At 46.1% G+C, this 15,952-nt stretch overlaps 1 protein-coding gene across 1 annotated transcript in view; it reads right to left on the reverse strand.

Moving 5' to 3' along the window:
- DR1 (down-regulator of transcription 1) overlaps positions 1–15,952 on the reverse strand; it is a 33,258-nt gene that overhangs the window by 12,228 nt on the left and 5,078 nt on the right. The window contains exon 2 of the mRNA XM_019531098.1: positions 5,084–5,247. Within this exon, the coding sequence (XP_019386643.1) occupies positions 5,084–5,247 (164 nt within the window). The remainder of the gene's footprint in view (positions 1–5,083; positions 5,248–15,952) is intronic.

The raw sequence follows: 15,952 nt of genomic DNA on the forward strand, positions 1-15,952 counted from the left end.
ATGACCCGTCCACCACCACCCTCTAAGTACGACCCTTAAGCCAATCTGCAATCCATCTGACTGTGTAGGCATCAATGCCACGGTTGTCTAGTTTTTTAATGAGGATGGGGTGGGAGACAGCGTCAAAGGCCTTGCTGAAGTCTAGAAAGACTCTTCTAGGTTGGTGGATCTCCTCCGGCAGGCTTTAAACAACGCTCATCAGGGGACGGGGAAGACAAGAGCGGAGGAAGCCTTGTACCACTAAACCAAGCGGCACCCACAAGTACAGCCCAGCCTAGACCGACGAGCAGAACAAATACCCAGCTAAGCAACAGGGGCCAGGGCAAGGCTGAGATTAGGGGGCCAGCACACACATCTTCAGGAGGCCTCAAATGCCTCTACACAAATGCTCGTAGTACGGAAAACAAGCAGGAGGAACTTACCCTCCTGCTAGCTAACACCAACGCAGACATAGTGAGGCTCACATAAACGTGATGGGACCCAACACATGACTGGGCAGTAAATATCAAGGGCTATAGGCTGTACAGGAAGGACAGGGAGGAAAGGTGGGGGTGTGGCGCTCTACATTAAGGAGGAATACACATCCTCATCAAGTAGCACAGGGTCAGAGGAGGGGCACACTGAAGTGTTCTGGGTTAGAATACAAGGCTGTCGAGGGGAAAGGGATTCAATGGTGGGGGTCTACTACAGACCGCATGACCATGGGGAAGAGCTAGACTGGAAATTCTTAAGTCAGCTCACAAAGGTAGTTAGGTCAAAAGATGTGGTCATCATGGGTGACCTGAACTTTCCAGACATCTGCTGGGAAGAGCAGTCAGCCAGCTCTGACCGCTCACGTAGGTTCCTAACCAAAATGCAAGACTTCCATCTAACCCAGGAGGTGCACAGCCCCACCAGGGGAATCTGGTCATCACACCAGATGACAAAGCTAACCTATTTAACAACTTCTTTACCTCCATTTTCCTGAGCAGGGATCAGCACCCTCATCGGGACCTCCTCAGGCCCCAGGGGAGGCGCACCTAGGCCAAGGGTCAGTGAGGACCTAGTCAGGGAACTTCTGTAGGGACTGGACGTATTTAAATCAGCTGGTCCAGATGACCTCCACCCCCGAGTGCTGAGGGAATCAGCTGAGGTCACTGCGGGACCCCTGGCATGGCTTTACGAGCACTCGTGGTGCTCTGGTGTGGTGCCAGAGGATGGGAAGAGGGCCAACATGGTTCCCATCTTCAAAAAAGGGAGGAAGAAGGACCCAGGAAACTATAGACCAGTTAGTCTTACCTCAATCCTGGGTAAACTTTTTGAGAGAATTATCCTGGCACATATCCACAAGGGGCCAGCAGGGGAGCTTATGCTTAGGGGCAACCAACACAGGTTCATTAGAGGCAGGTCCTGTCAGACCAGCCTGGTGGCCTTCTACAACCAAGTCACAAAATCCTTGGATGCAGGGGTAGCAGTGGACATTATCTTTCTGGACTTCAGGAAGGCCTTTGACACTGTCTCTCACTCTGTTCTCATAAAAAAACTGGGGAACTGTGGTGTTGACACCTACACAGTCAAACGGGTCACTAACTGGCTGCAGAGCCACACCCAGAGAGTGGTGGTGGGTGGATCATTTTCAACCTGGAGGGATGTAGGCAGTGGGGTTCCGCAGGGCTCAGTCCTCGGGCCCACACTGTTCGACATCTTCATCAGTTACTTGGACAAAGGGGTAAAAAGCACCCTGTTCAAATTTGCTGATGACACTAAGATGTGGGGGGGATGTGGGCACACTAAAAGGAAGGAATAGGCTGCAATTGGACCTAGACAGGTTACAGGGATGGGCAGATGAGAACAGGATGGGTTTCGACACTGACAAGTACAAGATGATGCATCTGGGGAGGAAGAACCAGCACCATACCTACAGGCTGGGGAACTCCCTTCTCAGCAGTGCAGAGGCAGAAAAGGATCTTGGAGTCATCACTGATTCCAAGATGAACATGGGCCAGCAGTCTGGGGATGCAGTCAGGAAGGCCAACTACCCTGTCATGCATCCACAGATGCATCTCAAGCAGGTGATCCTCCCCCTCTATGCGACGCTGGTCAAGCCACAGCTAGAGTATTGCGTCCAGTTCTGGGCGCCGCACCTCAAGAGGGATCGGGACAACATGGAGAGGGTCCAGAGGAGGGCCACTCGCATGATCAGGGGGCTGTAGGACAGGACCTACAAGGACAGGGTAAGGGACTGGAACTTGTTCAGCCTCCACAAGAGAAGGCTGAGGGGGGAATCTAGTGGCCTGTCACAAACTAGTCAGAGGGGACCAGCAGGCATTGGAGGAGTCCCTGTTCCCCTGAGCACTACCAGAAGTGACTAGAAATAATGGTCAGAAGCTGGCAGAGGGTAGATTCAGACTAGACACCAGGAGGCACTACTTCACTGTCTGGGCAGCTAGGATCTGGAACCAACTTCCAAGCGAAGTGGTGCTGGCTCCTACCCTGGGGATCTTTAAGACAAGGCTAGACAAACACCTTGCTGGGGTTGTTTGACCCCAGTACTTTTTCCTGCCAAGGCAGGGGGTCGGACTTGATGATCTTCGGGTCCCTTCCAACCCTACAAACTATGAAACTATGAAGGGACTGCACTTAATGGCACTACTATATGCCTTATTCAGATAGGCTGCACTAACCTATGCTTATGGTAAGCTCTCATCAGCATGTTTGCCCAATGTGGGCCACATGCTTTGTAGTCATACTCTGCATTAGCAGCACTTAATCAACTTCACAAAAGTTTTTTACTGCTGAGCACATGCTGCTAGACAATGCAATTAGTGAGATTTTGTTGTAGGCAATTATAACACAAGGGGCTTTATTCCTTATGTTCCCCCCCCCCACGTAGCATGTGTTGTATTGGAGTAAATACAGTAGAAATAGATAGGTATCTACCTGCTTATCTCTCTCCATCTATATATGTACCTATTTTGGTAGGTCTAAGGGGCAGATGTACCTTGCCTTCTAATGGTCTCAAGAGTCAGAGACTAAAGGTGCTAAGTATATCTGCACTTAGGCTCATGCTATGATGCTGTTTGCCAGTCTAGAAATTGACAAAACAAATTAAAAAAACAAACATTTTTACTGCTGGAAATGAGAGGACAGGATGGGTCTCATGAAGAAAAAGCCAAATACCATGGATATGGTTTGGATTTGAGGAAAGAAGGGAGGAAGGAAGAAGTACAAATGATTCCCATGTTGCCAGTTTGGCAGAATGATAGTGTTGTCACAGCAACTGAGTAGGAAAAGCAGTTTTGGAAGAAAAACAATGGAATTAGCTGTTACTTGCTTGAGCATGAGCTGTTTGCAAAACGTTCAGGAAGAAGTGCTGAAAAGATAGGCCAAAATGCAGGACCTTGTTTTGCTTTTCAGGCAGGCCTGGAGAAATACATTTAACTTGTTTGCTTAACACTCATAAATGAATCCCAGTGATTAAACAGCATTACCAAGGAAAAAGGAAGAGGAGAAAGGAGAAGTAGGAAGGGGAAAAGGGCATTTCCCATTTTTAAAGGGTTGGAATCTTTGAACCGATTTGGTCAGAAGAACAAAAAACTGCATCACTGCAACTTCATAAAACCGATGATTTCCCAATATATTGTAGAAGGCAGAGGTGGGATGGTCTATAATTTGGGCTGGAGGGCCACTTAACAAGTTTAGATGAGCTGTTGAGAGCCGCACACATGCACACTCTCTCTCTCTTCCCCATCCCCATCGCCTTGAGCCCAGCCAGCTGTAGCCACAGAGATGGGACAGCAAGGAGGCCTGCAGCCAGGTTCCACCCCACACAGATAGGGGCTGGATGCGTGGGCCCTGGCAGCTGCTGGGAGGAAGCAACCCTGTCCACCCACCTGGTACCATACCACAGCCAGAATCAGAGCTTCAGAGCTGCCAGGGCCCACGTGTGGCTCACCCAGGGCCTGAGAGGCTAAACTGCATCTCCCAGGCACCATGTGGGGCCAGACTGCATCTCCCAGTGTCCCTTGCAGTGCCAGCAGAGGCTGAGCCAGAGCCCGCCACCCACCAGCAGAGGCCAGAGCCAGAGAATGGCTTGCCCAGGACCTGTTAGACACTGCTGCTGCATGCATCTACTACCTGCAGGCCAGATTAAAAAAAGAAAAAAGTCAATCTGCAGACCAGATTTGGTCCATAAGCCATACTTTGCCCATCCCTGCTTTAGAGCAGTGTTTCCCAACCAGTGTGCCATGGCATAAAAGCGTGCTGTCAGAAATGAATGGGTGTGCTGCAGAATTTGGCATGGCAATGAGCTACAATAGGTATGAGGATGGGGAATGCCTTACCAGGTGTGCCACAGAACATTTTTATTAATGTAAGTGTGCCTTGGGCTGGAAAAGGTTGGGAAACACTGCTAACTGTCTTGCCTTCTGCCTGAATTTAGATTAGCAAGTCTAATTTATTAGAGTACAAGATGCATATAACACAGTAATTTTAATTTGGCAATAAAAAATAACCAACTACATTGTGTGGGCAGTTGATTCTTCTAGAACATGTCAACTGCTGTGCTATTAGTCTTGAAACACACTACCATCTTGTCAACTGCAAGGCTATTATTAGAAGTAAGGCCCTGTAGGTAACAGCATAAGGAGCCTTAATGAGGTGCAAACAGCTAAACAGAGGCTGACAGGCTCTGAATAACAGTGAGCAAAAAACTGATCACAATCAGATTGTGAACAAATTAGCTTCCATCACTGTAAAAGGTACCATTAGTGTTGGGGAAAAAGAAATACAGAGTAACAGTAACTTTTTAAAGTCACAACTATGACAAAATATGACAAAGATACTTTGTTTAGCTGCATGTTTTTGCTATCACCAACCCAGTGGAAAAGTAATGCATTTTTTTTTCATTATTTTTCCATGACTCAAGGTCAGATTCAGTAAAATCTTTCAAACCCAAACAGATGATGAAAAGGGGGAGTATTCCGTATACGTTTCTGTAGAACTTTAGTTCATCTAAACCTTGCTGACAGCTTATTGTAACTGGCAGGAAAAAAAAGTCTGTATTAATCAGAAATACTAAAGTCAAAATCACTGCCTCACTTACTTTTGCAAATAACTCCTGTTGCTGCCTTAAGAGTTCTTCTTCTGGAATGCCAAGGTTTTCCAAACGAGAACTGGCCTTTCTTCTTTTTAGTGCTACTGTTTTGCATTCTTGTAAGACTTCTTTTACCTCACTGATATAGGAGCCAAAACCCAAACTTTCTAGTGCTGCAAAAAAAAAGAAAACATTGTTCAATTAGCATTAACACTGAAATCTGTAGTCAAGACACCAACTTGTTTAATTGTAAACATTTCTATCTTTAAATTCTTTTTTTACTTAGTCTGTAAGGTGCAACTCTACATTGCCTTCCGCCTTCCTTTACAGAGACAGAAAACAGTTTTAAAAAGTGTTGTTTGCTTGTCTGTAGTGCTTGACAAGGATTTTCCCCCTTCTCTTCCTATATCACCAAAAAAGAAAAAAAAAAAAACAATTTCTAATTTTAGAAAGTAACCAATGTCAAGTGCATTCTTCCCAGTTTGGCTAACAAATTACTTGGGAGCTCCACATCTATTTCAAACCTTATGTAGAGCTAAAGATTAATGCTAGCCTCTTTAATGCTTAAGATTCCTTAAATAAAACTTAAAACTAGGTAGGTTATAAAGAATTCCCTTCCCTCCTATCTGGTCACATTTGAACCCTTGCAAATTTCTAAATTTCCCCCTAGTTCTCCAGTTTGGACACATTGTACAATTCATGCAAACCCTGACTATTAACTATAACAAAGCACTGATATACGCAAGATGCCTAAAAATGGTTGCATCATAAATGGGCAGAAAACGAATGCAGGCCATTTTCCCCATGCATGGCACCTCTAATGTTGCAAGAGACAGGTGATTAATCCTGTTACTCTGAAATCAGACAGAAGGCAGGGCAGAGTGGCACCTTATAGACTAATTCAGGGAGGCAACAGCTTGCTTTGTCAGCTGCTATGAATGGACCATTCACAGCAACTGACAAAGCAAACTGTTGCTTATGAATGCTTATGCCAGTAGTTTTCAACCTTTTTTAGACACCCTGGTTGAGAATCACTGGCATATGACTCTGAATTAGTTCATCTATAAAAGGTGTCACTGTCCTACTTTCTGCCTAATATCAATTATAGTTTGATGAATTTTGTAAGCCAAAAATAGATTTTCACAGCAGACAAATGGTTATAAATAAGGACATCCAAAGTGGGTGAAAAAAACCTTGGGCATGAGTCAGATGTAACTGCTTTATTTTGTAAAGGGCACCAGGAGACCATTCAATTAGACTGAATAAACTTACACAAAGACCTTTCAACGTGTAAGATTTGGAGCCTGTTTCCAAGCAAACAAGTCTGAGAAACTTGGTTTTGAGGGCAAGTTGGCTTTGTTTAAAGCTGACTTTAAAAGAAGTTGAAATGAGCAAGAAGGAATGGGAGCTCAGCAATAGTGTGGGGTAACAGTGAAGGCAGGACAGCTAAGTGCAATCTTCCTTCTGTTGCTCTGTACCTACTACTTAAATCAGCACATTTTTCCCTTTGTATTGAGAATTGGGGGTTACTCTCAAACAAACTGGAGCACAATGAACTCCAGTAATATTGGAGACAAACTTCAGCTTTGGACTCATTCCCTGACAGTGTTTATGCAAGCCCAAAACTTTCCCTGAGGCAGTCACAAGTTCAGTCTTATTTTAACCTTAAATCATGAGCTACTGTTCAAGACAGTGCTGGAACAGACTACACAACTGATTAAAAACAAAAAGTGTTCTATTTATACCCACTTAAGTTATGATCTGAATAATTACTTAACATCTTCCTTCTGCCCACAGCTAACCCAAAGTCACTCCATTAATCAATTTTCAGCTCCCCATCTCTAGGTCCTAGGAAGCAACAAACACACAGACATAGATCCAGCGGGTACTGTGGCACAGTCCCATCCCCTTTGGCTGTGCTGTGCATATACAGTGACCGTTCTGAACTCACCAGCATGTTGCTGGCATACCCACTTTGTTCCAAGCCTGGATCCACTAATGGCCTTCAATATTTCAGTTGAGGTGCTGGCCTGCAAGCCACCTGCACCCCTCAAGTGCTTAACAGTAGACTAACAGGACTAGGGAGAAGCACCATTAGTCCTAAAACTTCAGTTTAATCTAGAAAATGAGTTTATCCTAGTTCAACCTATTTAAAAGGAGCACCCAACACTGATACTTGTCCTAGTTGGAGATAATTGCCTAGGGGCTGCAGGCAGCTTTGTATGTAAGTTCACTTCTTTCTTAATCTACACAGACACTAAAATAGTATTTTTTTAAAAACAGAGATGATAAACTTCATTAGATCATACAAAACGTAGATGCAATGGTTTGTTTACTTACTTACTTAAAGGACACAAGGACAAAACCACAAGTTTGATCACGCCCAAAATAGTTTCACTTGCTCAACAAATCTAAACCCACTGCCCTCTGGATGGAGCAAAATTAAAGCTGGCTTTCAAAAAGAGTTGGACTCCTCAGACAGGTGCATATCTAATCCCAAACCAAAAAGATTATTCTGCACATGCAGGGAATAGGCAGATGAGAAGTTTCTGATCTTGCCAGTTTTCACGTGAAAATGCACTGACTCAAGGGGACATGCAATAGCCATGCAGCCTGACCTGCATCTGGGTGCACAAGTTACCCAGAGAAAGATGAACAGAATTTAACTGCACCTCAGCTACTCCACACTAACTGCTCGTGTATATGCTCTTAACCAGTGGTAGATAACACACCTAGCTTGTGGTAGCTTTCCCTCATTTATCTCATACTAACTTGCTCACAATTTTACCTACTAAGAGACTGAAACCACCTTTGGCAAAAATTCAGCAGAAAGAAAAGAGAAAGTATCTTGGCAGTACCTGCTTGTCAAAGGAGCTCTTGCTTTGGGAATGTATAATCAGATCACAAGAAAGAGAGAAAGACTACAAAGTGCTTTAATAAAACTGAACTTGTTTATGCAAATGCTTGAAAGCAGGAAGGGAAAAAGTGGGGAGAGAGGGCTTTGAGGATGTGCTGAGAGCACAGAGAGGGAGGGAAGGGGGATGGCAGAGGAGAAGACCCTGAAGGCCAACATATGGACAAACATGTGCTAGGATGTAGGAGCCAAGTCCCTCTTGGGTGATCACTCTCTCCTCCTGCTGCCCCAACCTGGGATTTGCCATTTCCCTTACCTTGCAGGTATGTTTGAACCCCATTTCTCAGTCCCCTATACAAGCAGGGAACAACTCCCTTTTCTTGTCCAGACCCACATGAATCAGCACTTCACAGCTGTACTATGCAGGGGTGTCTGAGCCGCTCTTCTCCACATGGCAGAACCTGAATGCCATTACTGCTGGAGGCATCTTACTCTCCTGGATCCACACAGCCTAGGTTCTGGTGGTCCTATCCTCCTGAAGTGTGGTTCACTTACCATCCCCCACACCCCCAATATGGGAGCCCTAGCTTGTCCTCTGTTCACGTGCCTGGCTGAGGGATTTGGATTTCTAAAACCATCCCCTACCGTCCATGTGACCCAAAGGCTTCCCTCACCATCTAGGGAAGACTTGACCCTTCTGTGTGAGGAACTGAGACTAGACATGATGCTAAAAGTATATTGTGCTGAGACCAGCATGGGGAGCTGAGGCCCACTGATTACTAATACAGGCTCTCAACACTGAGAAAAAAAGAATGAAAACACACCCAAAGGAAGAGAGCAGTTCACACCTCCTCTCAGAACTACTGTTTCAGCTGTATGTCTTCATGGGGCAGCCTCATTTAGCTGAGAGGGCAACTCCACACCACTATTTTCCAGTTTAAAAGTCCACTCTTACACACTCCGAAATCTGTGGTTTCTTGGCTTTCCTTCAAATCTGACAAATAAGTTACTGTGACATGAGCCAAAGCATGAACTTACACACAACTACTCCATGCTAGCTGTCCATGCACATGCACTTGTATCAGATGATGACAGGTAACCTACCTCTCTGTGAAAGAGGAGAGTAACCTCATATTTGCTACAAAACATTCACATGGGCAAATACTGTAATTTTCCTTCACTTATGCATGGCTCCGTAACCTTAGTGTGATATTGGGTGGCAGGATATTGTTAGAGATCTGCGTGGCAGAGGGGGAGATCTTTGCACTATGGGCTAAAGATACAGCCCCTCAAAATACAACATTTAATGGCTGACAGTCTAGTTGTCTTGTGTGTGCACACCTAGGGATCGGACCACAGCTTTGATTGTGTCCCAAAGGTTCTCGCTAGTTTGATGTGGAATCTAGCCAGTACATATTATCTCATACCTTTTTGGAAAAACAGTATTAAATGCAACATTCGAAGATAGATAAAAGAGTGACACTTGGTATCTGGGTGAAGACCCCATTCCTGCAGCTGGGATCTTAGGATTACTCTCTCTGTGCCTTTCCCCCCACAATTCCCATCAGCAATTCTGGAGCTTTAAGCTCTTCTCTCTATCCACCTCTTCACATGCCAGGATATTTGGAGGTTCTGATGTCCAACTTTTCCAACACCTCTTCCTGACTCCCAGTTGAGTCAAGACCTAGGAAAGTTGTAAAAGGAAGGGGCAGGAAAGGTTTTTTTGAGCCAATGTGATCTCTCTTATTAGACCAACTGAGTAGTTGGAAAAAAGTTCTTAGCAAGCTATTGGGTGCAATCATTCTTCTTCAAGCATGAAGGGAATGCAAATTTAAGCTTCTGAAAACAAAGAAATACAAATTTAAAATATACCCCACCATCGCATGTGGCATGGAAACTGAATAGATGCAAGGGGTTTATTATGAGACTCAAGCATGACTGGGAGGCCTGACTGACTGACGCAGGCTCAGGTAAGGCTGGGGAAGCATTGTCTAGTAAAGGGCCAGAGCTATAAAAACCTGGACGTGTGTAACTACCTGGGAAACTGTTGCCTGTGATGCAAGTGTACAACAGCGGAAGACATCTAATAGCAAGAGATAACCCTTGCCATGCTAATGACTTCTAAAATGTTAATGGATTTATGGGTCAAAAATGGGGCAGCAAGTTGGAAGTGGTGGTAGAAAGCTAGATGTCATGAACGATTAGGAACAAGAAACATGACCAAATTTCTCTCACAAACTCATTACCATAACCACCATCACTACATAATAAACCTGTCAAGTCAGGTCATGACTGAGACTCCTCTCCTCAGCCCTGTGAACATCTACATGCTTCCAACATTTAAGCATGCAACCATAGCCCTCATTCTACTATAACAAAGTGTGCACGCATGGGAAAGCTCTCAGGAATCGCATCCCCTTCTTTAAGTCCGCCTAGCCACAGCAACTTCTCCATGACAAATCTATAAACCCAACCACTCACATGATTACTAGCATTTTTCTGTCATTTAAATGAAGGCAGAAATTCAGTGAAAAGCACACACCAAGAACCCAATGTTCAAGTTGTCCTATGGCATCGCCTGCCATCCAGAAAGTAGTTTTATACAAAATACAAGCTTCTGAAAAAACATAAAGTGAAGTTAAGTTATTTAAAAAAAAAAAAAAGCCTCTGGAAACCAGACTGTACATCCATGGAACTAGAACTCTACCCCTAGGATTTGGTAGTAATCAACGGATATTACACGCAAGGCCTAGCAGCATTCATGGTAGCTATAGTAAATGGACAAGGAATTGGCTGGATCAGCTTGGCAGAGAAGTGAATGTGACAGCAGATGTGAGATTTGGTCTTAGATGTGAGATCAAACAAGAGCTGTGTGGGTCAAGAGAGATGAAGAACATCACAGTTTCAGCACTGTATTGTATTGGCCATCATTAACAGTACTGATGGTCTTCTTGCAATGGGGTTTATCAGTGATTTAGGAAGAGGTGACTGTGGTGTGCATGTTTTAATACGTAAATGAATGTATAGTGTTAGGTGGCATCACATTCCCAAGGGTGAGAGACTTGTTAAATCTAGCAGACAGGGTGCTCTTCCTATGGAGTAGACCAAGCACTGAACAAAGAGCAGGCAGCTCTCATTTGATAAGTCAAAGGCCGAGTGCATGTGAGAGCACAGTGGTGTCTGTGTTTTAAAAGTATACTAGACAGTAAAAACAGTGAAGAGCAAGCCCTTTCCCAATATTACTAGACAAGACAGAGAAAAGTAGTACAGATTCCAGATTACAGACTGGGGGTGTAGACAAACAGTTATAAAAGACTTGGGCTTTCCAATTAGTACATTTTGTTATGTGTTCTATGTTCTGGCTTTAGGTAAGGGAAAGTGAAAATTTCCATTTTTCCATTTGTGGCTGTGTTAGTGTTAAAAACAAGTTGCCATCCTTATGAAGAAAATACTAGGTGGGGAAAGAACTGAGCTAAGTCTTGAAGGTGTACACGATTAGGCCAGCATTTTTCAACCCATAGGTTGCAACCCAAAAGAGAGTCGCAAGAATATATCAAAAGGATTATGAACAAACTTTAAAAATAGACTCTTCTTTAAAAGGAGAAAAACACAGGAAACTGTGGCATTTCCCTTGCAGGCTGACACGGTTCCAGCCTGCAAGAAGCTGCTTGGGGCTCCCCAATGCCCCATACATGCCACCCACCACCCCAGTGCCCCACACACAAGGGGGCTGAGGACAGCAGGTCAGGAGTGAGGGGCACTGGGTTGGGACTGGCCACTGATGTTTACAAATGAGTCCTGGTACAAAAAAGGTTGAGAACCACTGCACTAGGCTAGACAAGCCTATGACATTCCTCGAGGCAAGGATATACCTAGTTGCACCCACCTTTGATTCCTGCTCCACCCAAATTTTAAAACTAAATGCCTGGCAGTCGCAACAGCAAGCAGCAGTGAGGGAATCAACTGACTTCATGGCTCATGATATTCTACTTCACTCCTAAACTCTTCATTCCACAGGTGTTAACAATCCTCTCTCCTTTTCTAATGGTCTTGATGTTCCACTAGTCAAGTGATCCTTTCTTCTGCAATTCTACTGTCCATTAGCTGCTTCTGAAAATGTAGCTTATATTTCATATCCCTGGAGGCTCCTTTTATTTCAAGTTAGACACATTAACTCAGAGGAATATCAACTTAGATATCCAAGTAACTGTCAGTGAAGCACTGCACTGTCAACATGATAAAAAAAAGAGCTAGTTTGTTTTATGAATCTGAAAGAGCTGTAGATTTAATTATAATCGCAAGAGGGCTAAAGAAATGACATCTTTCGATTTCATAGACATTTGGGCTGGAAGGATCATCGAGTACAGACCCCTGCCCCAGGGGCAGGAAGTCAGAAGGGATCACAGGATCCCAGCAAGATAAGCATCCAAATGTGTCTTGAAGGCATTCAAAGTGGGTGCTTGAACCTCCTCCGGTGACAGTCTATTCCAAACCCTGGGGGCTTGGACAGTGAAGATGTTCTTTCTTATGTTCAGCCTGAATCAGCTGCAGTGGAGTTTGTGACTGTTGGACCTTGTCATCCCTTGGGGCACTCTGGTGAACAGACATTTCCACAGATCCTGATAAGCACCCTGATAAAACTTATAGGTGGCCATCAGATCACTCCTAAGCCTGTGCTTTTCCAGGCTGAAGAGTCCCATGGCCCTCAGCCTTTCATCATAAAGTCTGTTTTCCTGACCTCTGATCATGTGCGTGGCTCTCCTCTGCACCCTCTCAAGCTTCTCCACATCATTTCGAATTGCGGAGCCCAAAACTGGACACAGTACTCCAGCTGCGGACTCACCAAGGCCGAGTACAATGGGAGAATGATGTCCTGGCATTTGTTTGAGAAGCATCTATGGATGCAAGCCAGCGTTTTGGTCACTTTACTAGCCGCAGTATCACACTGAAGGCTCATGTTCATCTTGTGATCAATCGTGACCCCCAAGTCCCTTTCATCTGTAGTGCTCACCAGCGTAGCACTGCCGAACCTATAGGCATGGTGCAGGTTTTTCCCCCCAAGGTGAAGAACCTTGCATTTTTCAGTGCTGAACATCATCAGGTTCTCATCCACCCATTTCATGAGCCTGTCAAGATCTGCCTGGATTAACCTCCTGTGCTCAGGTGTGGATGGTTTACCCCAGAATTTGGTGTTGTCAGCAAACCTGGTCAGTCCGCTTCTGACACCAATGCCCACATCATTGATGAAGATGTTAAATAGTATAGGCCCTAGGACAGAGCCTTGAAGGACCCCAATGGTGACTGCGCACCAGGGATTGGCTTCTGTCAACCACCACCCTCTGGGTCCTAACGCGGAACCAGTTCCCCAGCCAGCGAACTGTGGTGACGTCAAGGCCGCACTTAGCCAGTTTAGCCAAGGTGATCATGGGATACCAGATCAAAGGCTTTTTTAAAGTGAAGATATACAATGTCAATCTCTTCTCCCTTGTCCAGGTGATGGGTCACCTGGTCATAAAAGGAAATGAGACTGGTCAAGCAAGACCTACCTGCAACAAACCCATGTTGGGTATCCCTCAGGATATTGCCGTCAGCTAGTCTGTTAAGGATGGGCTCTCTGATAATCTTTTCCAAGACCTTACCAAGGATAGTTGTCAGGCCTGTAGTTTGCCAGATCTACTTTCCTCCTTTTCTTGAAGATAAGCACGACATTGTCCCTCTTCCAATCTTTGGGCACTTCACCAGAGCACCAAAAGCTCTCAAAGATCCATGCCAGGGGCTGAGCTATGATGCGTGCCAACTCCTTGAGTACCCTTGGGTGTAACCCCATCAGGGCTGGCTGACTTGAAGGCATCCAGCCTGTCAAGGTGTTCCTTCACAAGGTCAGCTTCAATGGAGGGCAAGGAATCTCCCTCACTTGGACATCCCTGACCCACAGTGGGAAGCAGCATCCCATGGGACTGGTGAAAAACTGACACAAAATACTTATTTAGCAAGTTTGCTTTTTCCTGGGCATCGGTTGTCAGTTGCCCCATTGGGTTTAATAGGGGTCCAATGTTGCCTTTGCTTTTCCTCCGGCTCCCCACATATCTAAAAAAGGACTTTTTGTTGTCCCTGATATCTGTAGTTAGCTGGAGTTCCATTGCAGCCTTGGCTTTCCTGGTTTGTTCTCTGCAGGTCTGGACCAGAGCAGAGTATTCCTCTTTGGTGGTGGTTCCAGTCCTCCATCCTTTGTAGGTCTTCCTTTTAAGATACAGGAGGTCCACCAGTTCCCTGGAGAGCCAAGAGGGCTGCTGTGCCCTTTTGCTACCTTTCCTCCAAGACAGGATGGACTTTGCTTGTGCATCCAGGATTGCTCCACTGAGGAACAACCACTCATCCTGAACTCCCCTCTCCTTTGGGTTGTGGCCCTTTAGGGTCTCTCTGACAAGCCTCCTTAGCTTGTCAAAGTCAGCTTTCCTAAAGTCGAGGATTTCTGTATTACTGACCGACTTGCCAGCTTTACGACAGATGGTAAGGTGATCACCTCATGGTCGCTGTCACCCAGCTTCCCTTCGATCATCAGGTCACTGATTAAGTCGTCCCCAGTTGCCAGTATGAGGTCAAGCAGCACTTTACCTGTTGTCGGCCCTCGGAGTTCCTGCATCAAACAAAGGTCATCCACGCAAGAGAGAAAGCTTTGCGACTGCTCAGATTTGGCTGAGTGCCCCTCCCACGAGATGTCTGGGTAGTTAAAGTCTCCCAGGACAACCATACACCGGGAGCGTGTGGCCTCAGCCAATTCCCTGGTGAACTCCTGGTCAAGGTCTTGACCCTGGGTAGGGGGCCTGTAGTAGACTCCCACCATAGTGCCCCCTGTGCTGTGTTCCCCAGAGGGTCTCAAGCTCTCCAACATGGGTGCCAATGTCCGCTTGCAGGGACGTGTAGATTTTCTTGACATAGACAGCTATGCCCCCGCCCCTTTTGTCCACTCGATCCCTCCTGTACAGGGTATAGCCATCTATACCTGTGGTCCAGTATGGGTGGAGTCCCACCAGGTCTCCGTTATCCCAATGACATCATAGTTATTTGCATTTAGCAGGAGAACAAGTTCCTCCGGTTTATTTCCCAAGTTCCTGGCATTCATGTACAGGCACGGAAGTGTCCCCTTGGGGGCCCTTACCTTATCTACATTTTGTTCCAGGGCTAGGGTGGGATCCCTTAAGTGCCTTGGCCTGCTGGCTTTGCAAGGGTTGCTCAGCGGGCCAGCAGTGGCACTAGTTCCCCCATCCCCCAATGGACTTAGTTTAAAGCCCGGTGAAGCAGATCAGCCAGTCTGGCTGAGAAGAGCCTCCTTCCCAGCAGAGAGAGGTGGAGGCTGTCCCGTCCCAGTAGCTCGTTGCCTTTTTCTCCAAAGAGTGGACTGTGGTCATGGAAGCCAAAGCCTACCCGATGACACCAGGGCACAATCTTTGGTTGACTACCTGGATCCTCCTCTCCCTCCTCAGCCCCTAGCCCGAGACTGGGAGGATCAAAGAAAACACACCTGTGTCCCCACAGACCCTTAAGTCCTGCACCCAAATCCCTGTAGCACTTCATGACTCAGCTGGGAGTGCTCCGAGCCATGTCACTGGTACCCACATGGATGAGGAGCATAGGGTAGTGGTCAGTGGGCTGGAGGACCATAGGGTTCTTCTCTGCAATGTCTCGGATGCGGGCCCCCGGGAAGCAGCAGACTTCCCAGGCCAGGGGGTTGGGGCGGCAGATTGCCCCCGCAATCCCCCTCAGGATGGAGTCTCCCACAACCCTCCTTTGCCCACTTAGCCCACTCCCAGCTGACTAGGTCCCTTCCCTCCACAGGGCCCTGCTTACCTGCGGGCAGGCCGGGGCTCATTGGAGGTCCTGGGGTCCCTAGACTCATGGGGCCGCAGCAGGCTTATACCTGCACATCTCACACTGGAGCTGGGACACTAGGGTTATTTTTGCTTAGTTTGTTGTGGCTTTTTATAAATTATATATGATATAGCACATTCATGCTCATGTCTATA

Source organism: Crocodylus porosus, unplaced genomic scaffold (assembly GCF_001723895.1).
Source record: "Crocodylus porosus isolate Cpor-Errol unplaced genomic scaffold, CroPor_comp1, whole genome shotgun sequence".
In the NCBI taxonomy this organism is placed as follows: domain Eukaryota; kingdom Metazoa; phylum Chordata; order Crocodylia; family Crocodylidae; genus Crocodylus; species Crocodylus porosus.